Source organism: Globicephala melas, chromosome 19 (genome assembly GCF_963455315.2).
Source record: "Globicephala melas chromosome 19, mGloMel1.2, whole genome shotgun sequence".
NCBI lineage: Eukaryota > Metazoa > Chordata > Mammalia > Artiodactyla > Delphinidae > Globicephala > Globicephala melas.
In genome coordinates this window covers 7,470,971-7,495,683 of record NC_083332.1, presented here as the reverse complement: position 1 = coordinate 7,495,683, position 24,713 = coordinate 7,470,971, and the positions used below count along the sequence as shown (strand labels likewise).

At 49.0% G+C, this 24,713-nt stretch overlaps 1 protein-coding gene across 5 annotated transcripts in view; it reads right to left on the bottom strand.

Annotated features, from left to right (window-relative positions):
• Positions 1 to 10,600: 10,600 nt before the first annotated feature.
• BCAT2 (branched chain amino acid transaminase 2) overlaps positions 10,601 to 24,713 on the bottom strand; it is a 16,930-nt gene continuing 2,817 nt past the window's right edge. For 2 of the 5 annotated variants that reach the window (XM_060289820.1, XM_060289817.1), the window contains exons 2-10: positions 21,607 to 21,681; positions 21,076 to 21,279; positions 14,610 to 14,720; positions 14,413 to 14,532; positions 14,114 to 14,277; positions 12,553 to 12,695; positions 12,299 to 12,384; positions 11,945 to 12,085; positions 10,601 to 11,869 (exon numbers count right to left, since the gene is read on the bottom strand). In XM_060289820.1, coding sequence (XP_060145803.1) covers positions 11,552 to 11,869; positions 11,945 to 12,085; positions 12,299 to 12,384; positions 12,553 to 12,695; positions 14,114 to 14,277; positions 14,413 to 14,532; positions 14,610 to 14,720; positions 21,076 to 21,258 — 1,266 coding nt within the window. In that variant the 5' untranslated portion in view covers positions 21,259 to 21,279; positions 21,607 to 21,681 and the 3' untranslated portion in view covers positions 10,601 to 11,551. Of the gene's footprint in view, positions 11,870 to 11,944; positions 12,086 to 12,298; positions 12,385 to 12,552; positions 12,696 to 14,113; positions 14,278 to 14,412; positions 14,533 to 14,609; positions 14,721 to 21,075; positions 21,280 to 21,606; positions 21,682 to 21,998; positions 22,191 to 24,713 lie in introns of those variants that run through there. The other 3 variants (XM_030873639.2, XM_060289819.1, XM_060289818.1) reach the window with 3 other exon arrangements.

The following is a 24,713-nucleotide window of genomic DNA, read 5'->3' as shown; positions in this document are numbered from 1 at the left end:
TTTTTAATTTTCTGAGAAGCCTCCATACTGTTTTCCACAGTGGCTGCAACCTCCTGTGTACTTTAAAACCTCTCTAGATTACTTATAATACCTAATACAATGTAAATAGTTATAAATACCATGTAAATGCTGTGTTAATAGTTGCCAGCAGGCAGCAAATTCAAGTTTTCAATGAGTCCACTGATACAAAACAGCATGAAAACAAAAATCTCACAAAACAGCGTTGAGTGAAAGAAGTCCTATTTTATTTCACTTTCGCCTCTCAGACGTGGCTGGTAGGGGCGTGAATTAATACATCAGCAAATCCTGTTGGTCTGATCTTTGACCTGCACCCAGAATTCTATCACTTCTTGCCCCAGCCTGCCTCTGCTGCCATCCCCGTCACCTGGACTCTTTCCATTTACAGCAGGTCAAGGTCCTTTTCGGCTCTGGCCTCTTTCCTGGCTCTGGGCTCAGTCCTAGAAAAGCTTTCATGCTCACCGTGGGCTTACAAGGCTCTGAAGCATCTGGCCCCTCTCGTCTTCGCCCTCATATTCCACCATCTCCTGGCTTGCTCACTCCGTTCCAGACACACTAGCCTCCTCCAAGTTCCTGGGACACATATGGCACCCTCCAGACTTAGGGCCTTTGCACTGGCTGTTCTCTTGGCTTGGGTTGCTCTTCCCCCCAGAAGCCCTCATGGCTCACCCCTCACCTGCTTCAGGTGGCCTCTCCAATGCCACTTTCTGCAGGGAATGAGATGATATTAGGGAATTGTTAATTTCATTAGGTGTGGTACAAGGATTTATAGCAGAGGAGAATGTCCTCATTGTTGGAAATACAAAGAGAAGCTGGGGGGTGGAGGGAGTGAAGATGTGTGAAATGAATTCTAATCTGGTTCAACAGATATAGAAATATCAGACAGGGCTTCCCTGGTGGCGCAGTGGTTGAGAGTCCGCCTGCTGATGCAGGGGATACGGGTTCGTGCCCCGGTCCGGGAAGATCCCACATGCCGCGGAGTGGCTGGGCCTGTCAGCCATGGCTGCTGACTCTGCGCATCTGGAGCCTGTGCTCCGCAACAGGAGAGGCCACAGCAGTGAGAGGCCCGCGTACCACAAAAAAAAAAAAAAAGAAAGAAAGAAATATCAGACAGAAGAAGCAAATGTGGCAAATTGCTGAATGCTGGTGCTGGGTGTGGGAGTGAACTGTACTATACTTTCTACTTTTCTGTACATTTGACATTTTTCCTAACAAAAAGGTTTTCTAAATGACACCTAAGTGAGGCTTTTCCTGACCACAATATTTAAAATTATACTTCCTTCCAGTACTCCATCATCTTTCCCTGCTTCATTTTTTTCCATAGCACTCATCTTTAACATACACGCATATGAGTTGTATATACTTTATAATAAATATATACATTTAAATGTACAAACATATTATACTTCATGAAATATAAATGAACTTCATGATATAACACCTAAACATAGTATACAAGTATGTAAATGCTTACTAATATATAATATATAAATACAGACTTTATAATATCCATATATACACTTTACAAGAAATATAAATATGTAATATATAAATATACTTATATAAATATACAATAGAAAGTATATAATCTGTAATAGTGATTTTACCAATGTGTGGTATTTACTCTGGTCCCCTGCTGGATCTCCAATCCAAGCCTAAGGGCCTGGCACATCGTAAGCTCTTAAACAACATTTGTGGCATGAATTAATTCCCCTTCCCGGGCCTCAGGAGCAGGATCAAAGTTCCCTGGGAGCAGGTGGTTGTTCTCCTGGGATGTTACGGTGCCCGGAGGGCAAGGTCGCATTTCCTCTGCTCTGTGTGTGTCTAGCTGGATCCCACCAACTTTTAGTGCCATTTTGCTCCCGGTCGCTGCCTCGTCCCGGACAGTGTGACACACTCATGAGCACTTCGCTCATGGGCTTGTTGGGAGATTAAATAGACACAGTTGTCCTATTTAATCTCCCAACAAGCCCATGAGCGAAGTGCTATTATTATTCCCATTTTATAGATGGGGAAACTGAGGCTCAGAGAGGGGGTCACTTTGCCCAAATCCACACAGCTAGAAAACGGAAGAGTTCAGATTTTAACCCATAGTCTAGCCGCGAAGTCCACGTTCTTAACCACTAAACCTTACTTCCTGGGGAGGGCGCGCGGAGGGGTGTGGGTTAAGTCTAACGTGCTTTGCACCCTCTTGCCTTTAATAAATTTAGTTTCTTGGAAGAAACATTTCCTGGCCACTGGGATTTGAGTATGTGTGTGGAGAGGGATCCCATTAACCCTCCCTGGCTGCTTGGCCTGTCCACCTCGCAATAACGAAGGCCCGACGCCACCTGGGTCACTTTCAGCATCCGCAGATTTCCACCGACCCAGAGCCGCGACCTGAGGCCTAAGCCTAGCGACCACTGACGTCATGAGATTTCAGCCATCCGATTGGCTACGCTTTCTGCCAGCTTCTCTGTCAACTGAGAAATCGGCAGGGTGGGCTGGAATAGGGATTCTTAATCAGGAGTTATGGATCAGGGCTGGACTCCTAAATCTTTTGAAATCACATGCAAATTGTGGGCATATAGCATAAACCTTGATTTAGGATATAGGCGCGGGTTTGTGAGGGGCTGGGGGGAGAGACATCCTGAGTTACCCAGCCCCTTATCACTGGAGTAACATGGGCAGAGAACCTCTGAATCTTAGCATTCCCATCTGTAAATGGAGAGGAAGGAAATAGGGTAGGTGCCTAGTACCCGTTCAGAGAAAGCCTCGGTAAAATGCTAGCCATTATTTGACTATTATGGGCAGCCTTTAGCATTCTGTACATTTAACGCATTGTGCGTGTGTGTTAAAATTCATATAACATAAAATTCAACATTTTAACTATTTTAATGTATACAATTCTGGGAGTTCCCTGGCGGTCCAGTGGTTAAGACTCGGCACTATTTTTTTTTTTTTTTTTTTTTTTTTTTTTTTTTTTTTTGCGGTACGCGGGCCTCTCACTGTTGCAGCCTCTCCTGTATGTGGGATCCTCCCGGACCGGGGCACGAACCCGCGTCTCCTGCATTGGCAGGCGGACTCTCAACCACTGTGCCACCAGGGAAGCCCCCTTTGCCTCTTTTTGATTTGGGTTGTCTCTCAAGTTGTAGGAATCTAGTGGGAGGAGCAGGGAGTTGTAGGAGCCTTTATAGATTCTGGATCTAGACCTTTATCAGGTATATGATTTGCAAATATTTTTCCCGTTTGTGGGTTGTCTTTTCACTCTCCTAATAGTATCCTTTGATGCACAAAATTTTTAATTTTGATGAAGTCCAATTTATCTATTTTCTTCTTCTGTTGCCTGTGCTTTTGGTGTCCTAAGAAACCATCGCCAAATCAAAAGTCATGACGATTTATCCCTAGTTTTTCTTCTAAGAGTTTTATAGTTTTAGCTCTTACATTTAAGACTTTGATGATTTAATTTTTGTATCTGGTATGATGTAGGGGTACAACTTCAGACTTTTGCATGGAGATATCCAGCTGTTCCAGCACCATTTATTGAAGAGTCTATTCTTTCCTCCATTGAATCGACTTGGCTCCCTTGTCAAAAATCAACTGGCCGGGACTTCCCTGGTGGTCCAATGCATAAGACTCCGTGCTCCCAATGCAGGCAACCCGGGTTCAATCCCTGGTCGGTGAGCCCACATGCATGCTGCAACTAAGACCCAGTGCAGCCATAATAAATAAATATATTTTTTTAAAAAATCAATTGGCCGTTGATGTATAGATTTCTGGACTCTCAGTCTACTCCACTGATTTCTATGTCTTTATGCCAGTACCACACTCTTTTGATTACTGTAGCTTTGTAATCAGGTTTGAAATCGAGAAGTGTGAATCTTCCAACTTTGTTCTTTTCCAAGATTGTTTCCGTATGTGGGGTCTCTTGCAATTCCATATGAAGTTCAGGGTCACCTTTTCCATTTCTGCAAATAAAGGCTGGGTTTTTGTTTTGTCTTGTTTTGGGATTTTGATAAGGATTGAATTGGATCCCTAGATTTCTTTGGGGAGTATTGTCATCTTAATAATATTGTCTTACAATCCATGAATGCAGGACACCTTCCCATTTATTTATGTTGCCTTTAATTTCTTTCAGCCATGTTTGTCAGATTTCAGTGCATGAGACTTTTCTCTCCTTGCTCAAATTCATTTATACATATTGTATTCTTTTTGATGCTATTGTAAAGGGAACTGCTTTCTTAATTTCCTTTTCAGATCGTTCATTGCTAATGTAAAAAATATAACTGATTTTGTGTGTTGATCTTGTACCTGCAACTCTGCAGAAATTATTTATTAGCTCTAAAAGGTTTTTATTTATTTATTTTTTGGCTGTGTTGGATCTTCGTTGCATGCGTTTCTCTAGTTGCGGCGAGCGGGGGGGGGGGTTCTGACACTTTTTTTGTGTGGATCCTTTAGCATTTTCTATGTATAAGATCATGTTATCTGCAGATAAAGATAGTCTTGCTTCTGCCTTTACAACTTAACTGCCTTTTATTTTGTTTTTCTAGTTTAATTGCTCTGGATAGAACTTCCAGTAGATTTTTGAATAGAAGAGGCAAAGGCAGCATCATTTTTTGCTCCCGATGTTAGAAGGAAAGCTTTCACTCTTTCACCATTGAGTGCAATATATGCTGAGGGCTTTTCTTAAATACCCAAACCAGTGTTTCTTTTCTAAAAAAAATGTATTGAAATATAGTTGATTTACAATGCTGTGTTAATTTCTGCTGTACAGCACAGTGATTCAGTTATACATATATAATATATACATTCTTTTTCACATTCTTTTCCATTATGGCTTATCACAGGATATTGACTATAGTTCCCTGTGCTGTACAGTGGGACCTTGCTGCTTATCCATCCTATACACAGGAGTTTGCATCTGCTAATCCCAAACTCGTAATCCTTCCCTCCCCGCGCCCGCCTCAAGCCAGTGTTTCTTAAACACCTCCTAAGAGGAGTCTTCTCAAACAGGTGTCCCTCCAGATGTTTGTAAATTTTTATAGTGCAATAAAGCTGTTTTTAGCCAATCACATTGAAAACTGATGAAATTTTTTTGGGTGCTCCCACTGTAGATCCCCTTTCTGCTCTTTCCGCCTTTGAGGCTTTAGCCCAACTTTGGCCGCCAGATGGCGGTGGAGGCATCTCGCAGCAGCGCCTGAGACCGGAGCTCGCAGTGATTGCTACGATAGCTGAGATTTCTTTACCGTTTATTTTATTTTTTAAGTTTATTTTTGGCTGCATTGGGTCTTCCTTGCTGCGTGCGGGCTTCCTCTCTTTGCGGAGAGCGGGGGTTGCTCTTCGTTGTGGTGCGCGGGCTTCTCACTGCGGTGGCTCCTCTTGTTGCGGAGCACAGGCTCCAGGTGCGCGGGCTTCAGTAGTTGTGGCACACAGGCTCAGTAGTTGTGGCGCACGGGCTTAGTTGCTCCGCGGCATGTGGGATCTTCCTGGACCAGGGCTCGAACCTGTGTTCCCTGAATTGGCAGGCGGATTCTTAACCACTGCACTACCAGGGAAATCCCCTCAATTTAATTTTATTCTTCATTATTTTGTCTTATAACAAGGAAAAGTTATTTATTTATTTATTTGCTTATTTATTTATTTATTGAATATTCACATCATCATTTTTATATATTACTGGATGTTCCTGCATAGAACATAAGTGATTTTTATAAATTTCTTTGATTGTTTCATCACTTAGAATTGGTGTTTAGCGTTCACCGTAGACTAAATCTGATTTTTTGGACTTATTAATTATTGTTTGCTTTTTAGAAACCAGTAACAATGTTTGTATCCAAAAGCATGATTGTCGAACATGATTAGTGAAATTGAGGCATTTACAGCTTCAGATAAACAAATTTACAAAATGGTTTTATTATGTATGAATCCAAGGATTTTTTGGTGACCTTTTCAGAATTCTGATTAAACGAAATGAAGATTCCCATTTTGGTTCTTTCCACTTAGTGTATATTTATTATTTTCTAATGAAGAACATCCTTAAGCATGAAGATGACATAATATTTTGAACAAAATCAATTTTCTAAAGCCATTAAGATCTACAGTCCCCTAAGTATTAAGCTGTATTAAATACCTTAATCTATACAACTGTTCATTTTTCCACAGAATTCAACAACTTTTTCAATAAAGCTGAAAAATCAGAATCACAAGGCAAATTCAGTTGTCAAAAATTATAAGAGCGGGCTTCCCTGGTGGCCCAGTGGTTGAAAGTCCACCTGCCGATGCAGGGGACACGGGTTCGTGTCCCGGTCCGGGAAGATTCCACATGCCGCGGAGCGGCTGGGTCCGTGAGCCATGGCCGCTGAGCCTGCGCGTCCGGAGCCTGTGCTCCGCAACGGGAGAGGCCACAGCAGTGAGAGGCCCGCGTACCGCAAAAAAAAAAAATAATAATAACAAGAGCAATTTTATAGTGCTTTCTACATGTCAGGCCCTGTTCTAAGCACTTTACATTTAATCACTCATTTAATCCTCAGTATAGCCTTAATGGGTGGGTACTATGATCTTCATTTAAGAAACGAGAAAACTGAAGTTCAGAGAGGTGCACTCACTTCCCCAACATCACACAGCTGTTAGGGGATTTAAAAAAAAAATAGTTGATCTTTACTTAGGCAACATATGAGGTTTATCTGAAATGTGAATGTGTGTACCCCAATAATTCTCATCTGCAACCTAAGTGTCTTATTCACATTGAAAAGTGATCAAATGAAGCAATAATGCTAAGTAAGCCTGCTGGAATCTTCCTACGGAATGTCTGTCTCAAACAGAAAAAGCTTGGACCCTTTAAAATGTCTACGAATGCAAAACAAGAAACAAAGTTCTTTTATGTGATAAATTGCAACCATATCAGATTTGTTGCTTATTTTGTTATTTAACCAACACTGACATCGGTTTGCTAAGTGCCAGGCATTGTCCGTGGACAGCAGTTCTTAAACTTTTTGGTCCTGAGACCAAAAATCACTTTACACTCTTAAAAATCACTGAGAATGGGCTTCCCTGGTGACGCAGTGGTTGAGAGTCCGCCTGCCGATGCAGGGGACACGGGTTCATGCCCCGGTCCGGGAAGATCCCACATGCCGCGGAGCGGCTGGGCCCGTGAGCCATGGCCACTGAGCCTGCGCGTCCGGAGCCTGTGCTCCGCAACGGGAGAGGCCACAACAGTGAGAGGCCCGCGTACCGCAAAAAAAAAAAAAAAAAAAGAAAAGAAAAGAAAAAAAAAATCACTGGGAACATTTAAGAACTTTAGTTTATGTGGGTTACATCTATTCATATTTATAGAATTAGAAATTATGACAGAAAATTAACAAAATATTCATTCATTCACTTAAGAATAACAGTAGTTAACCTATTGCATGTCAACATATGTCTCTGTTTACTCTCAGGTGCTTCTGCCTCAAGTGATTTTTGAAAAGTAAGTTTAGGGACTTCCCCGGTGGTCCAGTGGTAAAGAATCCGCCTTCCAATGCAGGGGACGCGGGTTGCATCCCTAGTCGGGGAACTACGATCCCACATGCCACGGGGCAACTCAGTCCGCGCACCGCAACTACTGAGCTCGCATGCCTCAATGAGAGAGCCTGTGTGCTGCAAACTACAGAGCCCACGTGCTCTGGAGCCCGTGCGCTGCAACAAAAGATCCCATGTGCCTCAACGAAGATCCCGCTTGCAGCAACTAAGACCCGACACAGCTAAAAAAAAAAACGTGAGTTTATACTGTATAGCACAGATAACTGTATTCAATATGCTATGAGAAACCATAATGGAAAAGAATATTTTACAAAAAGAATATATATATATGTATAACTGACTTTGCTGTATAGCAGTAATTAACACAACATCGTAAATCCACTATACTTCAATAAATATATACATATAAATAAAATTTTTAAAAAGAAAGAAAAAGTGAGTTTACCTCTCTGAGCCTGTTTCCTCAGGAGGACCTCTGCCTTTTTTATCTCAAAACGATGGCTATGTCAATAAAAAAAAAATGTTACCTGCCATATCAGTAAATAAACGATGCTGCAGCTATCAAGCCCTTACATTACTGCTGCCCTACTGATGAGCCCTGAGGGAACTCAAGACATAAACAGGATGCCACCCATCAAGCAGTCAACTGCTGCCGACACCCCAAGCCCCACCCCCCGACGGTGCACCCAGAGGAGACTCAGGATAAGAAAGCACAGGATACTGGCCCCAGATAGCTGAGGTGCAAATCAAAGGAATGATTTCAATGAGCCCAGACTCTTGCATCTTCCCATACATAGAAAAGTGTGGGAGTTCCCTGGTGGCCTAATGGTTAGGATTCTGGGCTTTTACTGCCGTGGGCCAGGTTCAATCCCTGTTGGGGATCTGAGATCCTGCAAGCCAGCGAGGCTGGGCAAAACAAAAACAAAAACAAGGCACTAAATCCCTTAACTTGAGGTATCCGGTTTTCTTTCTTTCTTTTTTTTAAGATTTTTTTTTCATGTGGACCATTTTTAAAGTCTTTATTGAATTTGTTACAATATTGCTTCAGCTGTATGTTTTGGTTTTTTGGCCACAAGGCATGTGGGGTCTTAGCTCCCTGACCAGGGATCGAACCCGCACCCCCGCATTGGAAGGCAAAGTTGTTACCGAGTCCAAGCTCGCTCTGCTCCCGCACGACAGGCCAATAACTCGGAGACGAGGTGTTGAGGCAAAGAATAACGACTTTATTCAGAAAGCTGGCAGACTGAGAAGATGGCAGAGTAGTGTCTCAAAATAACCATCTTATTGGGGTCTGAATGCCAGTTTCTTTTATAGAACAGAGACGGGGAGGAGGTGAGGAAGTAAAGTAAAAAGGCCATTCATTTGGCCAGGCTCGGCCAGCATGGGGAGGGGATGTATTAATTTCTTTCCTGCAGCCATTCACAGGTGGGCAGGGTCAGGTTGTCTCCCTGTGAGCTGAACAAAGGCACTTTAGTCTAACATTCAGGCAGAGGGGCAGGGTTCCCTGAGGCAGGCCATTATGTATGATTATAATAACAAAAGCAACTGAAAGCAAAGGTCAAAGTCAAAGAAACAGATCCAACTTGGAGTCAAAATTGACTCTTCCCCATTACAAAGTCTTAACCACTGGACTGCCAGGGAAGTCCCTGGTTTTCTTTAACTAACAGTAATGTTTTGACGTTCTGACTACCTGGTCTTCGTTGCAAAAACTCCTATATATCCTGGCTCCCCCCACCCCCCTGCCTCTTCAGAGCAGTATCTTAGAGCAATCTAAGTTGCTGTGTCTCTGGCTTAAGTCCCCAGTTTTTTCTGCCAAATAAAACATAATTCTCAACTTTCAGTTTGCGTAATTTTTTCCCAGGCAACAGCTACTTACCCCTTCCTGATCATTCCCTTAGGACTCAAATCTAAGATAAAAATCTGGCTTAGGTCTTCATTTGGGACCAAGTCTAGAATCAGGGATTCTCCCTGGATGCAGTCAGTTCTAGCCATTCCGAGATGCACAGAAGCAAAGAAGCTTTTGACTGCAAGTCACACACACACACACACACACACACACACACACACACACACATACAACTGCAAATTACAAAAGATAAAGGACCTGACAAAAGTGACTTAAGTGGGTTTTTGTTTTGGCTTTTTTTTTTTTAACAAAACAATCCAGAAATCAGACATTTCCCAGTTGGAGGAGCTGGGTCTTTCAGTGAGCAGGCCTTGGCACTCTTGGCCAAGAAATGGCTGCAGCAGCTCCAAGCATCACACTTGCAGGTAATCCCAGACAAAGCAGGTAGAGAAGAAAAGAAGAGGTAGCTCTTCTGGAGTGTTTTATCGAGGGAAGACAGCTTTCCCAGAGGCCTCCAGGCAAATTTCCCCCTGTGTCCCCTTGGCCTGTGGCCTTCCCTTGAGCAACGATTGACAAAAGGGAATGGGGGGGTGGCACTGGTTGGCTGCTGACCCCAAAATCAGAATTCTAGTCCCAAAGTTGATGGCTGCTGGACAGGCCACAGGTGGAGTCTGCCCAATAGTCCCACAGGGTCTCCCTCCAACAAACTGGATCAGAGGTCAGGTGGCAGACCCCAGGTTACACACCAAGCAGAAAACAGAGGCAGGTTTGAAGCCAGATCTGCAACCAGTTATACCTGGTCCTGCAGGGGCAGCTCTGGGTGTAGAAAGACCCCTTCTGGGTCAAACTGGAGGCCAGGAGAAAGGTCCAGGCAGGAGACAAGCTCTGAGCTGAAGCCAAGAAGAAGAGACAGACAGGGCAGAGTCTGGGGAAGGAGGACAGGGCTGGGGACTCATGGGCTTTGGGGGAAGGGGTACAGAGCTGAGGGGTCTGGCCTAGTGACTGGAATATACCAGGGGGCTGTCCCCAAGATGCGGCAGCGGGGGAGGCACGGCTTAGTGGGGGAAGATGCTAAGCTCAATTTGTGAGGAAGTGGAAAAATCTCTCCCGTCAGAGAAACCGCCAGGACACTGGGGCCTTGGATTTCTGGGCCCTTGAAAATGAAATGGGCTGAACGCGGGGATTCCTGGTTAAGACCCTAGAGTCCCTGAGTTGCATCATTGGAGATGACACCTAATGGCTTGTTCTTTGGCATTTTATTTCAAAATTGCAGCTAGGAAAAAAACAGCAGCACCGGTTGATCCGGCCTGAAAATGGAGATGCAGAGTCTGAGTCAAGGTGTATCCTTGACCCCACAACACGGAGCAGCGGGGAGTCCAGGTCCCCAAGGCCTGAGTGGCGGGGCTAGGGGCCAAGACGCCTGGGTCGGGCCCTTATGGCTTTGGGAGTGTAACGTGGGGGCACCGGAAACCCAGGCGTCCCGGGCCGCCGCCTTCTATTTCATATTGCACTTCAGGTGAATCACTGGTATGAAGGCGAAGATCCAACAGGCACTGGATGCTACAGGTCGGTGGATCCGTGGAGTGGTCCGGCACAGCCCGCAGCATCACACAGGTAGCATCCACTCGTGGGCTTTTGCTCCATACTGCGGGATAACACAGGCGGAGGTGAGGGGAAGCCACACTACAACTCCCAGCAGGCCCTGCGGCGTCCCAGGCTGCGTGCTGGCGAAGTTGCGCCCCAGGACCTCATGGGAAGTGTATTCCACTTCCCAGAAGCCCACCAACAATCACGGGGAGGGGGAGTCGTGGCAAGTATGGCGCAGAGGCTCACGGGAGATGTAATTCTGCAAAGAGGAGTTCTTGTAAGACCCTGAAGGCTCTGGGAAAAAGTCGTTTTCAGCTGAGTCAAGAGGTGTAGTTCTAGGTCCGGGTGCACAGGAGTTTACAGACGCTCACACGAGTGCCAGGAAAGGCAAGATACCTCGGTCCAGACGAATGAAGATACCTCCAGAGGCTTATGAGAGGAAACATTCCTAGGCCACAGAGGGGGCCACGGTCCAGAGGCTTGTAGGAGCAAGATTTCTCAGGCCAGAGGAATAGCCCAGGGCTCCTGGGGATCCTTGGGGATCGGACCTCAGTGGCCAGAAGGCTGGCTTAAGGTCCCGTAAGCTCATGGGATGGGGATTTCTCAAGCCAGGGCTCCAGAGGTGCACAGAAAAGGATCATTTAGCCCCAAGAAGTGTGCTAGGACGCAGAGGCTCAAGGAAAGCAAACTCAATCCCGGGCCCAGAGGCTGATGGGAGGAGCCATTATCAGCCTGTGGGACTATGGGGGAGGGGGAGGGGAGCCTCAGTCCAGAGGCTCCCGGGATGTGAATTTCTGTGCGAAACGGAACAAGCATCCAGCCCATTTCCCAGCAAGTGCACCTCACCTGGATCGCCTTCAGCTCCTTGTGGAAGCGGAGGATAAGCTCAGGCCCATTTTCCATGGTGGGAATGTGGAGGTGCTGGGGAAGAAAGGGCCGTGAGGAGGCGCCCCTCCCCCTTATTCTCTCTCATGGCCAAGGGCAGCCCTTCCTCACCTTGCCTTGGTACAGGATTCGGTGCACAGGGCAGACCTGGCAAGCGGTCCCTGAACCGAAGACTTCTCGAACCCGGCCGTCCTCCAGCGCCTGCAGGAACTCCTTCATGGTGATCTTACGCTCTGCCACCCGGAACTCACCCTGTGAGGCAAGACACAGATACGTCTGAGCCCGGTGGTGGGCTGCCCTGCTGCAGAGCCCTGTCGCTCCCTCTGTAAGGACAGCGCCTGGGAGGAGGAGGAGGGAAGACGTGCCATTGTGCCCCAGCCCACCCCGACCACCCCTCCCATACTCTGGCCCCCCAACCTAGCAGTACCCCAGCACTCCGGCCATCCAAAGACACTGTGCCCTCACCCAGGTCCGAGCCAGGTCCAGCAGACTCTGTCGAACTACTCCAGGCAGGATGACACCGTCCAGTGGGGGGGTCACCAGTTCCAGCGCTGGGTCAGGTGTACGAGATGGGGGCTTACCTGACACCCTCAGGCACACCCTCCCATCCTCTTAGGGGCCACCCCACGCGCCCCTAACCCCTGAGACCTGCAATCCACTAAGCATTCTGCTCCCACCCACTTCTCCCAGGGCTTGGCTTGGGTCATGGGTGGGCTCACCCCCATCCTCGTGGGTCCAGAAGATGAAGATGTTCATGGTGCCCACCTCAGTGAGCTGGTGGTCAGGCCCGTACAGCCACAGGACCTGTTCACACCCCTTCTTTAGGGCCTCCTGCTGCACAAACACGGTGGGCCCGTAATTCCTGGTGGACAGCAACACGGTGGACCAGGGTAAGGCACTCCCATCCTCCCCCAGCGTGGCCCGACATGGGGACACGACCAGGGCTGACCCTGCTCCTCCCCCACTCACAGCCCTTCCATGGCTCCCCAGTGGCCGCAGGACAGAATCCCTGGCCAGTAGCCTGGGGTCAAGTCTCTCAATCACCCCTCCTCCTTCTCTCCTCTCTCCAGATCACAAATGCACCACTGTTTCCTCTGCAGATCCCCCTCCTCACCCAGTTCCTCAACTGACCAAATGCTCCAATGTCCCTCAAAACCACCTGTGATGTCACCTCCTCTGTGAGGCGTTACTGAACCTCCAGGATGGGTTTCAGGCCTTCTCTGGGCTCTCCCAGGAAATTGGGCCACCTCTATGTTTTCCCAGATCGCCCTGTTTTAACACTCACTGTCTCTCACCCAGAGCGGACCTCACCCCTTCCCTGCTCACAAACCTCCCATGGCTCCCCACTGCCTCTGGGACAAGATCCCAGCCCTTCAGTCCAGTGTTCAGGGCTGGGCCTGCTCCGGGACCACCTGTTAAGCCTTTTGCAAAAACCAGACTCATTTTTCCTTCCCTGACTCTGCCCCTCCTCCCTGCCCCTACACATGTGTTCTGAGGATTAGAAATTGTTTACCATTTTTGTATCCAGGAAACCATCTCCTCTCTACCCATCAGACCTCCTCCGTGAAGACTTTTACAATGTCCCGGTCACCTCCACCAGTGCACATGCTGCCCCAGATACTGGGGCTCCCACCAACCTGGGAGCCCCTGGAGGGCAGGGCCCGGATCTGATTCATCTGTGTCCCCCAGCTTCACCCAGCATAGGGCCTGGCCCTCAGGAGACCTCACAAGATGTATTTTGAAAGGACCCAAATGAACTCTCAGCTGGGGCCACACTTGCTGTCCCAACACACCCTTACCCCGCCCTCTGCCTTATCCCTGTCCTAACCCTCCTCGCCCTGCTGAGCCAAGGACCCTGGAAAGACAGATGTACACAGAAAGTCCACACACAGGGTGATGGGCGCTGGAGCCCCAGGGAACTATGGGAGCTGGCGGAGCTTGGGTTTTCAGGGGAGGCTACCTGGAGGAGAGACCAGTGAGCTAAGTGTAAACTTCATTTCTGGAGGCTTCCCTGAGGGCCAGTCTGAGTTTCTCCACTTACCTCCACCCAACCCCTTCCAGTCTCTGGGCCGATTTGTCCACAGCACTTAGCACACACCCTGGTACCCGCCCCTCCATCCCCGCACCACGGTGCCAATGACAGTACATCCCAACATGGAAGCACAGCTGTCCCCAACCACGTGAAACAGGACGAGAAGACCAGTGGACATCCAAAGACACACCTTGTGTCTCTGACACCCAGTGCACCAGACCCGCGGCGGGGGGTGAGGGACTACTTACCCCCCCAGCTTGTAGTCACCGACCCCACCCACCCAGGCCCGGATGAATGATGGGTCGGCCAGGAGAGAGACAGGGCTCAAGGCATCTCCAGGGAAGTACGCGCCCACCGGGCAGAGAATGACGAACAGGAGGGCTCGCGTGGGGTTGCCGACACCTAGCGAGGGCTGAGATGGGTAGAAGCGGGCATCAGGGATCCAGGAGTCCAGGCCCCCGGCCGCTCCCCTGACCCATGTCTGGGTCCCCACCCCTCCCCCAAGTGTGGCTCCCCACCCCACCCCCAGCCCTGGGAGCCAGCCCACCTCGTTCCCAATTAACACAGGCCGCACGTAGAGGCTGGTGCCGGAGCTGTCGGGAACCCAGTCCTTGTCAACTTCCACCAGCCGGCGGATGCACTGGAGCAACTCGACCTTGTCAAAACTCTGGGCGGGATGAAGATGAGTCATGGGGCCCTCGCGACCCTGGACCCAGCCCGCCGCTCCCCCTGCCACCCGCTCACCGGCAGGCAGAGGCGCAGGGCAGAGCGCAGCATCCGGTCCATGTTGAGCCAAGGTCGGAAGAGGCGCACGCACTGGTCCGTGCCTTTGAACGCCTTCATGCCTTCAAAGAGCTGCAGGGACAGGCAGGCGGGCGATCAGGGCTAGGGGACCAGCTCAGCCAGCCAGGGACAGAGGCCGATACACAGGGATACAGACACAGAAAAAAAGGCAGAGAGCGGCGGAAGAGACTAACCTACTAGCACAGAGAGGGGGAGAAAAAGAGAGAGAAAAGAACCAGAAAGACCAAGAGAGGAGAGAGCAAAGGGCAGAGGCCAGAGAAAGCAGAACAGAGAGACCCAGAGCAGGGAGAATGCTTTGCTTAAACCCTTCCTGTGTTATTAGGACGATTTCTTTTTTTTTTTTTTTAGGACTATTTCTCAGGAATGAGGACGATATGGAAGTTACTTTCTTTTTAAAATTAATTAATTAATTATTATTATTTTTTTGGCCACACCACAGGGCTTGTGGGAATCTTAGTTCCCCCACCAGGGATTGAACCCGGGCCTTCAACAGTGATACCACAGAGTCTTTTTTTTTTTTTTTTTTAATATTTATTTATTTGGCTGCAGTGGGTCTTAGTTGTGGTACACAGGATATTTGTTGCAGCGTGCGGGATCTTTAGTTGCGGCATGCGGGATCTAGTTCCCTGACCAGGGATCGGACCCGTGCCCCCTGCATTGGGAGCGGGGAGTCTTGACCACTGGACCACCTGGGAAATCCCAGAAGTTACATTTTTAAAGAGGCTTTGTGGGGATTCAACATCACTAATTATTACAGAAATGCAAATCAAAACCACAACGAGGTACCACCTCACACGGGTCAGAATGGCCATCATTAAAAAGTCTACAAATAACCAGTGCCAGAGAGGGCGTGGAGAAAAGGGAACCTTCCTACACTGTTGGTGGGAATGTAAATTGGTTCAGCCACTATGGAAAACAGTATGGAAGTTCCTCAAAAAACTAAAAATAGAGTTACCATATCATCCAGCTATCCAGACAAAACTCTAATTCGAAAAGATAAATGCACCCCTATGTCCATAGCAGCACTGTTTACAATAGCCAAGACATGGAAGCAACCTAAATGTCCATCAACAAATGAATGGATAGAGAAGAGGTGGTATATATATATATAATGGAATATTACTCAGCCATAAAAAAGAATGAAATAATGCCATTTGCAGCAACATGGATAGACCTAGATATTACCATACTAAGTTAAGTAAGCCAGAAAGAGAAAGACAAATACCATATGGTATCATTTACATGTGGAATCTAAAATATGACACAAATGAACTTATCTACAAAACAGAAACAGACTCACAGACATAGAGAACAGACTTGTGATTGCCAGGGGGAGGCGGAGCAGGGGAGGGATGGATTGGGAGTTTGAGATTAGCAGATGCAAATATTATATGTAAGAATGGATAGGGTTTCCCTGGTGGGGCAGTGGTTGAGAGTCCGCCTGCCAATGCAGGGGACACGGGTTCGTGCCCTGGTCCGGGAAGATCCCACATGCCGCGGAGCGGCTGGGCCCGTGAGCCATGGCCGCTGAGTCTGCGCGTCCAGAGCCTGTGCTCCGCAACGGGAGAGGCCACAGCAGTGAGAGGCCCGCGTACCGCGAAAAAAAAAAAAAGAATGGATAAACAACAAGGTCCTACTATATAGCACAGGGAACCATATTCAATATCCTGTAGTAAACCATAATGGAAAAAATATGGAAAAATATATATACATATACACATTAATATATAACCGAATCACTTTGCTGTACACAAGAAACTAACACAGCATTGTAAATCAGCTATACTTCAATAAAATTTAAAAAAATACCATGTCCAGGAATTCCCTGGCGGTCCAGTGGTTAGGACTCCACACTCTCACTGCCGAGGCCCTGGGTTCAATCCCTGGTTGGGGAACTAAAATCCTACAAGCCACGTGGTGTGGCCAAACACCAACAACAGCCAGGGTTTGCTTCCAAATCATACAGAAAGGGTAAAGTGTTAGCGAAGTCCAGATGAAAGAAGATTGTGACCAACCAGTGCTAACTGATGAAGCAGGGGTTTGGGGGGATGGCGGAATTATTATTATACCTTTATGTTTTGAAATTTCTCATAATAAAAACTTTTTAAAAAGTTGGTCCCCATCCCCGCGCTGTTGTTCTCAGGAGAAAGCCCAAAACCTCCCCTTGGCCTTCCAGGCCCCACAAGGTCTGGCCTCTCTCATCCCCAGCCTCCTATACTCAACGACTACCACTGCCTGCTGGGCCTCTGCTGCTGCCACCATGATGTGGCCTCACTCCCAGATAGGTCAGGGCACCCTGATTCCTCCCCCATGGTTTCATTTTGCTTCTTTCATGTCTGTTTCGCTAGAGACCCGAAGTGCTATGGACAGGGACCAGACCTGAAGTGTCGCTAGAGAACCACCCCCCCCAACCTCACTATGCCCAGTGCTTGGCTCACAGTAGGCTTCTGTTGACTGAATGAATAGACGAATGAATGAAGAATGCAAAATAAACGAGAATAGTCAGAATATTTTGGAAAAAATTTTAAAATAAGGGCAAGAGGTAGGAGGGGGAAGTAGCCTTATCAGATATTAAAACAGCTTCTACACCTACAACACTTAAAACAAAGTGACACTGACATATGAATTGACAGATTGAACAATGGAAGAGACTGGAAAGTGTATTAGAGTGTAACTGAATCACTTTGCTGTACACCTGAAACCAACACAACATTGTAAACCAACTATATTTCAATAAAAATTTTAAAAATATGATTAATTCAGTTCAATGGTGCTGAACCACCAAATATTCATCTCTGGAAAAAGCAAAAATTAAGTTGGATCCCTATCTCGTACTTCACATCAGGAAAAATTCCAGGTGGATTAAAGGTTTAAATGAAAAGAATTTTTTTAAACCATGAAACCAACAGAAGAAAACAAAAGACGACCGTTTCATATTTTGAATTGGGGATGGCGTTCTAAATAAGACGAATCACAGAAACCAAAAAGAAAAGACTGACGTAGGGGTAAGACAGGAATAAAGACGCAGACCTACTGGAGAACGGACTTGAGGACATGGGGAGGGGGAGGGGTGAGCTGTGACAGGGCGAGAGAGAGGCACGGACATATACACACTACCAAACGTAAGGTGGCTCGCTAGCGGGAAGCAGCCGCGCACGGCACAGGGAGATCAGCTCCGCCTGGAGGGGTGGGAGAGGGAGGGTGGGAGGGAGGGGGACGCAAGAGGGAAGAGATATGGGGACACATGTATATGTATAACTGATTCACTTTGTTATACAGCAGAAACTAACACACCGTTGTAAAGCAATTATACCCCAAGAAAGATGTTAAAAAAAAAAGATTGATACATTTCACTGCATAAAAATAAAACAAACTGGGCAGAGGCTTTCAACACATATCACAAATGGTTTGGCTAATATACAAAGTACTCCTACAAATAAACAAATATTGAAACCCACCCTGATAGAAAAATCAGCCAAGAAAATGGACAGTTCACAGAAAGGAACTAAAAATGGCTCTTATGCTTGTGAAAAGACAGTCAACTTCATAATTAGGGGAAAAATGCAAGTTAAAATTACTTTGAGGTGGGCTTCCCTGGTGGCGCAGTGGTTGAGAATCTGCTGCTAATGCAGGGGACACGGGTTCAAGCCCTGGTCTGGGAGGATCCCACATGCCGCGGAGCAACTGGGCCCGTGAACCACAACTACTGAGACTGCGCGTCTGGAGCCTGTGCCCCGCAACAAGAGAGGCCACGATAGTGAGAGGCCCGCGCACCGCGATGAAGAGTGGCCCCCGCTTGCCACAACTAGAGAAAGCCCTCACACAGAAACGAAGACGCAACACAGCAAAAATAAATTAATTAATGAATAAACTCCTACCCCCAACATCTTCTTTAAAAAAAAAAATTACTTTGAGGTAACTTTAAAACCACTTAGGAGATTGGAAGAGATCTAAAAGTTTGACAAGGGTCACCCGGGGTATGGGGAAAACAGGGCCTGCTGGTTAAGTGTGGAAATCAATACAACTTCTGTAGAGGTGGCCATGATTCAACATCTGTCACAATTACAAGCACACATACCCTTTGAGCCAACAGTTGCAGAAATTGAGAGATACACTTGCTCTTAAGGAAGGGAGGTGTTTCCTGGTTTATTGTAATGCTGTTTATAATAGCACAAGACTGGGAACAACCTAAGTGTCCAACGATAGAGGACGGCCTAAACAAGGCGTTGTTAGGATGGAATATTACACAGCAGCAAAAAGAAGGAAAAAGCTCTTCAAGGGTTGTTCAGGAATCTCCAGGCTACGTTAACAGAAGGAAGCAGGATGCCAAAGAGTGAGTGTACCATATGCTGACTTTTATGGGGGAAGAATGGAGTGAAACAATTATACACATCCGTGTTGCCATCCTGAAAGCAGAACTCTGGAAGGACCTGGGGACTGGAACTGGGTGGCGGGGGCTGCTTCAGGGAGGGCAGTGAGGTGGCTGGGGCCTGGGGAGGTATATTTGTTCCTTCTTTTTTGAACTGTGTAAATATATGACCCCCTTTTCAAAAGAGGTGCTTTTAATTGAAAAACATTCCAAATAAAACTAAAAGTTTTAAAATACGGGGAGGAATTCCCTGGCGGTCCAGTGGTTAGGACTTGGCGCTTTCATTGCTGGGGCCCTGGGTTCGATCCCTGGTTGGGGAACTAAGATCCTGCAAGCCGCATGTCCAAATAAATAAATAAATAGATAGATAAGTAGATAAATAAAAATACGGGGAGATAGGACAGAAAGCAGATTAATGGTTGGCAGGTGCTGGGGTCAGGGGCTTGGGGAATGAGTCCTTAATGGGTGTGGGGTTTCTGTTTTGGATGATGAAAAAGTTCTGGAATTAGAGAGTGGAAATGCTCTCTGCCCCACATGGGGAATGTACTCAATACCACTGAACTGTAGACTTTAAAATGGTTAAAATGGTACATTTTATGTTATCTGTATTATTATGTATGTGCATTATTACCACAATAATAAAAAATAACACAAGTGGCTGGGTGTTATTCCACACTGCCCCCAGAGTCAGGATGACACGAGGATGTAATTTCCCATGCCCTCAGCTGGCCTCAGGTCCCCAGGCGTCCTGTGTGAGGACATCACAAAGAACGTTACGCTTTGGATGCCAGGGCCTTAGCTCAACCCCTTCATCTGCACTCACTCAACTAAAGAAAAAGTACTGGGTCCCCAGCCGGAGAACATCCTGGCATGTTAGGCTGAAAAGGGAGGTAAACAAATGCTGGTCTCCAAAAGCCACCTTCCTGGGGGGATCTGTGGACATGTCCTAACTGTCTGTCCTTTGCACCTAACTGCTCCCCAAGCTGGGTCTCCTCTGCACAGAAATGATCGGTTCTAGTCAAATGTCCCGAGTAGGTGGGAAGAAGAAAACTGTCAAAATTATGAAAAGAAAAGAAAAAAAGGAAAACATCCCTAATGTCACAGAACCAAATGCCCTAAGGGACAAAAACTGCAAACCAGCTACTAGAACTGCAATGTGTTCATTCAAATTTTGTCACAATTAAAGCTTCCACAGAAAGACTTTGCTTTCAGCCATAGCATGAAGTCTGAAACCAAATGCCTCTGGGTCTCTCCTCACGGGTCCCTCACCAAGTCCTGCAAAGTCATCCTCCTCCTGTGTCCCCGTATGGGGACAGTCCCGTGGTCTACATGGTCACCTGACTAAACCTCAGGGCACTGTCCTCGACCCTCCCTGCTCATCTCTCGCCCAACCGGCCAAATCCCTCGTGTCCCTGAATCTCTCCGCCCCTGAATCTCTTTGCCTCTTGGCCATCCCCCCAGCTCTGGACCGAGCGCATCCTCCACATGGCCTGAGAGGGGTCTTTCTCTACCTGCTCTATGCCTGTTCGGAGCCCTCCAGGGCTCCCAATACCCTTGACAAGATCCCAGCTCCTCTGTGGTCCTGATGACATCTTCAGGCACCCCTACCAGGCTCCAACCTCATGCTTCCCCCCAAACATGCTGGGCTCTTCTTTGTACTATGTCTGTACTGATGTCTCTTCTCCCTCTAAGAGCCTAAGCTCCCCTCTTTGCAGGAAAGACCCCACTTCCTGTCAAATTAGAGGTAGGGTGGGCATTCCTCCCCTGGTCTCTCACAATGCCTCAGCTGCCTCCATCTGAGCACAGATCCCACTGGGTGGGGTTTTCAAGCGAAGAAGCTGGGTCTGCTCATCTCGGGGAACCCTGCACCACCCAACATGGGGCCTGGAACGTGACAAGCCTCAGAAAACGGATGAGGAGTGCACGGAAATGAGAAACACACAAAAAGCAAACCCAGGGAGGTAAACCCAGCAAGAGACACAGCAAGAGGGAAGAGATGCGGAGAGAGATGGGGATGGAGGGCAGCCACCCTGCCACCTGCAGGGAATAGTGGAGAGCAGAGCAGGCCGGGTGCACTGTGAGGTTCTGGAAGGGCTGGATTCGGGGCTGGCCCCAGCCCTTCTCCCTGTTCCATTCCACCATCAGCATGTGGTCGGTGAATGTCTTCCCGAACAGCAGGGGCTTGCTGGGGTCAGGCTTCTTATGAGGCTCCTGTGTCATCTCCAGCTGCAGGTCTGCAGCCTGAGAAAAGACAGGTGTCCTGGAATCTAACCACAACCTCCAATCTAAAAAACTAAAAACTTAGCCCCACAAATCCCTGGGGCTAAGACCCAGTGAGAAGAGGGAACTGTAGCCCCAGAGGCTTCTGGGACATGTGGTTTCTTCTCTTTCCCATGGCCTGATGGCGGGCAATTAGGCTACCCCATTGCCACCCACCTTCACCTTTGGACCTTGGACCTTTTGGAGATGCCCAAATCCAGCCCCCAGCCCTTGCCTCCCTCAGACCCAGTGGTCCAGGCTCCCAGCCCCTCTTCCTTGAGATCCAAAAGTATAGTCCCCTCCTGTCACCTTGAAGCTGGATGAGTCATATCTTCTGAGACCACACAGAAGCCAAGGGACAGGGAGAAATTTTCGGGTCCAAATCTGGGGGTGGGGACAGAAGTAAGAAAGGTGGTGAGGCCAGCAGACAGAGAGAGCAGAGACCCCTGGCACCATCTTTGCCACCTCCTGCACGTGGCAGGTCCCTCCGGCTGGCTCTGTCCCAGGCCTAGTACATTCTAGACAGCGCACGTGGCCCTGGCCAAGTCCCTTCCCCTGTCCTGATCAGCATGTAGCAGGAGGAAATCCCAAAGGAGGCCAAGTCCCCTCCCTGCCCTCACGAGGGCCATCCAATAAAGAGCTGAATCAGCTCCCATCCCTTCCTCCATGCTGGGGCAAAGTCAAACACAGGCGCCTCCTACCCCAGGGAACTTTGGCCCAGCCCTGAGACCAGATCAGACAGAGGACGACACAGGAAGGTGTGCAGGTAAGTGAAGGCCTCCCCGGGGGGAACCCAAATCCTGAAAAGAGTTAGAAAAGTGATGGGCCTATAGGTCATGCTTCCCCAGGACCCAGGAGCAGGGCCCACAGGTCCCTCCCCCTTCAGACCCAGGATTCCAGACCCCCAGCCTGATCCTCCCTTAGATCCAGGATTCCAGAACCCCAGCCCCTCCTCCCTCAGACCCAGGAGTCCAGATCCCCGGCCCCTCTTCCCTCAGACCCAGGATCCAGGCCCCCTGCCCCTCCCTGCTCAGACCCAGGATCCAGACCCCCAGCCTCTCCTCCCTCAGACCCAGAGTCCAGGCCCCCAGCCCCTCCTTCCTCAGACCCAGGATCCAGGCCCCCGGCCCCTCCTCCCTCAGACCCAGGATCCAGACCCCTGGCACCTCCTCCCTCAGACCCAGGATCCAGGGCCCCGGCCCCTCCCCACTCAGACCCAGGATCCAGGCCCCCGGCCCCTCCTCCGTCAGACCCAGGATCCAGGCCCCCAGCCCCTCCTCCCTCAGACCCAGGAGTCCAGTCCCCCGGCTCCTCCTCCCTCAGACCCAGGATCCAGGCCCCCAGCTCCTCCTCCCTCAGACCCAGGATCCAGGCCCCTCCTCCCTCAGATTCAGGATCCAGGCCCCCAGCCCCTCCCCACTCAGACCCAGGATCCAGACCCCCAGCCTCTCCTCCCTCAGACCCAGAGTCCAGGCCCCCACCCCCTCCTTCCTCAGACCCAGGATCCAGGCCCCCGGCCCCTCCTCCCTCAGACCCAGGATCCAGGCCCCCAGCCCCTCCCCACTCAGACCCAGGATCCAGACCCCCAGCCTCTCCTCCCTCAGACCCAGAGTCCAGGTCCCCAGCCCCTCCTTCCTCAGACCCAGGATCCAGGCCCCCGGCCCCTCCTCCCTCAGACCCAGGATCCAGGCCCCCAGCCCCTCCCCACTCAGACCCAGGAGTCCAGGCCCCCGGCCCCTCCTCCCTCAGACCCAGGATCCAGGCCCCCAGCCCCTCCCCGCTCAGAGCCAGGACCCAGGCCCCCAGCCTCATCCTCCTTCAGACCCAGGAGCCCAAGTCTTTCTCTTTCAGGGTAATAGATCAACTGGGCTCAGCTTACCTGAAGCCCCAATCCCACACCCTGGACACCAGCAGTTCCAATTCCCTTCAGTTCCCAGGGCTGAGGGGCAGCCACATGGACCTGAGGACCACCCCGGTCATCAAGAGACACTGCTCAGATGAACACTTCCCTTGTGGTCCTGCCCGAGGCCAGCATGGGAGAGCAGGTCTGGCTGTGTCCAGCAGAATGGCTTCTCCCCAGTGGTCTCTGACCTCACGATACCCCTTTCCCCAGCCTGGTGGGAAGGCAGCTGTGTCATGAGGTTTGAGAGAGACAGAACAGCCTAGCCTGCTCCTGCCCTGTGAGCTGGGGGAACTGAGAACGGATGTGAATGGCAGAAGTCACTGGTCAGTAGGTGAGTCATGAGGAGAGGGGGGCTGCGGAGTTGTAATGTCCTAAAGTCTAGGCCATGAAGTCTGAAGAGTGGTCCTGAATGGTATGGGGCCCAAGAGCTTCTGGGATGATCAGAGTGTGGGTGTGGGTCCTGGGCATGGCCTCTAGGTGGCGCTGTGTAGCCTGTCCAAGCCACTGGCCTGCTTCTGTCCAAGAGGGGCAGGACACCCATGGAATGGAGAAAATTGGGATACGCAGGGCGGAGGCAGCCAGCATGTGGGCAGGAAAGCAGCTCTCAGACTCAGAGGGAGGCCGAATGGGAAAAAATAGGGAAGCGTAAGAATGAGAAAGAGAGACATGGAAATAGAAAACTTTAAAGAACAGAAATCAAGGCCAAGAGATGCCAAAATAGATATGATCATAAAGAGAGATTAAAACTGAGACAAGAGACAAGAGGGAGAGAAATTCAGACAAGGCAAAGCCCGGAGAAATCAAGAAAACATAATGAAGGCAGGATAAACAGAAGCCATGAGAGAGGGAACAGGAGAAAGGAGAGGAACAGACCAAGACCCAACTTAGGTGATAGCACAAAGTGAAAGGGAGACCTAGGGAAATGAGGAAACACTGGGAGAGACAGAGCAATGCCAACAGCTGGAGAGAAACTGTCTCAGTGATACTTGGAGACAGAGATATCCAGGAGAGGCAGAAAAACACACCCACAGGGCAGAGAGAAGGTGCCAGGCACTGTTTCCAGGTTATAAATCTGTACTGGCCATAGAGACCCTGTCACACTGGGAGAATCTCCCTTCATCCTCCCAGGACATTTTTCTGGGGGCAGGGGTCTCACTTCAGCTCGGGGAAGGTGCTTCACCGTCTGATACCCCAAACCATGGGGGCGGGGTGGGGGTGGGGAATTGGGCCCAAAGGAGATCTCAGATGATAGATGAGCCTTTGGGACAAACAGTGTAAAAGGATTGGGGCTGAATCAGGAAATGAGAAATGGTTTGGAGTATGGTGGGGTATGCACAGGGCAGGGCTCTGTAATATGATGGAACCTCCATTGACCCAGTCACAGCCCAGGGCTGACCTACCAACACAGCCCAGGAGTGTCATCATCAAAGCCTAGATTGTCCCAATCACAGCCCAGGCCTGTCTCAGTCATTGAGACTCAGAAAGTAAACATCTGTCCTGCTATCCATCAGGC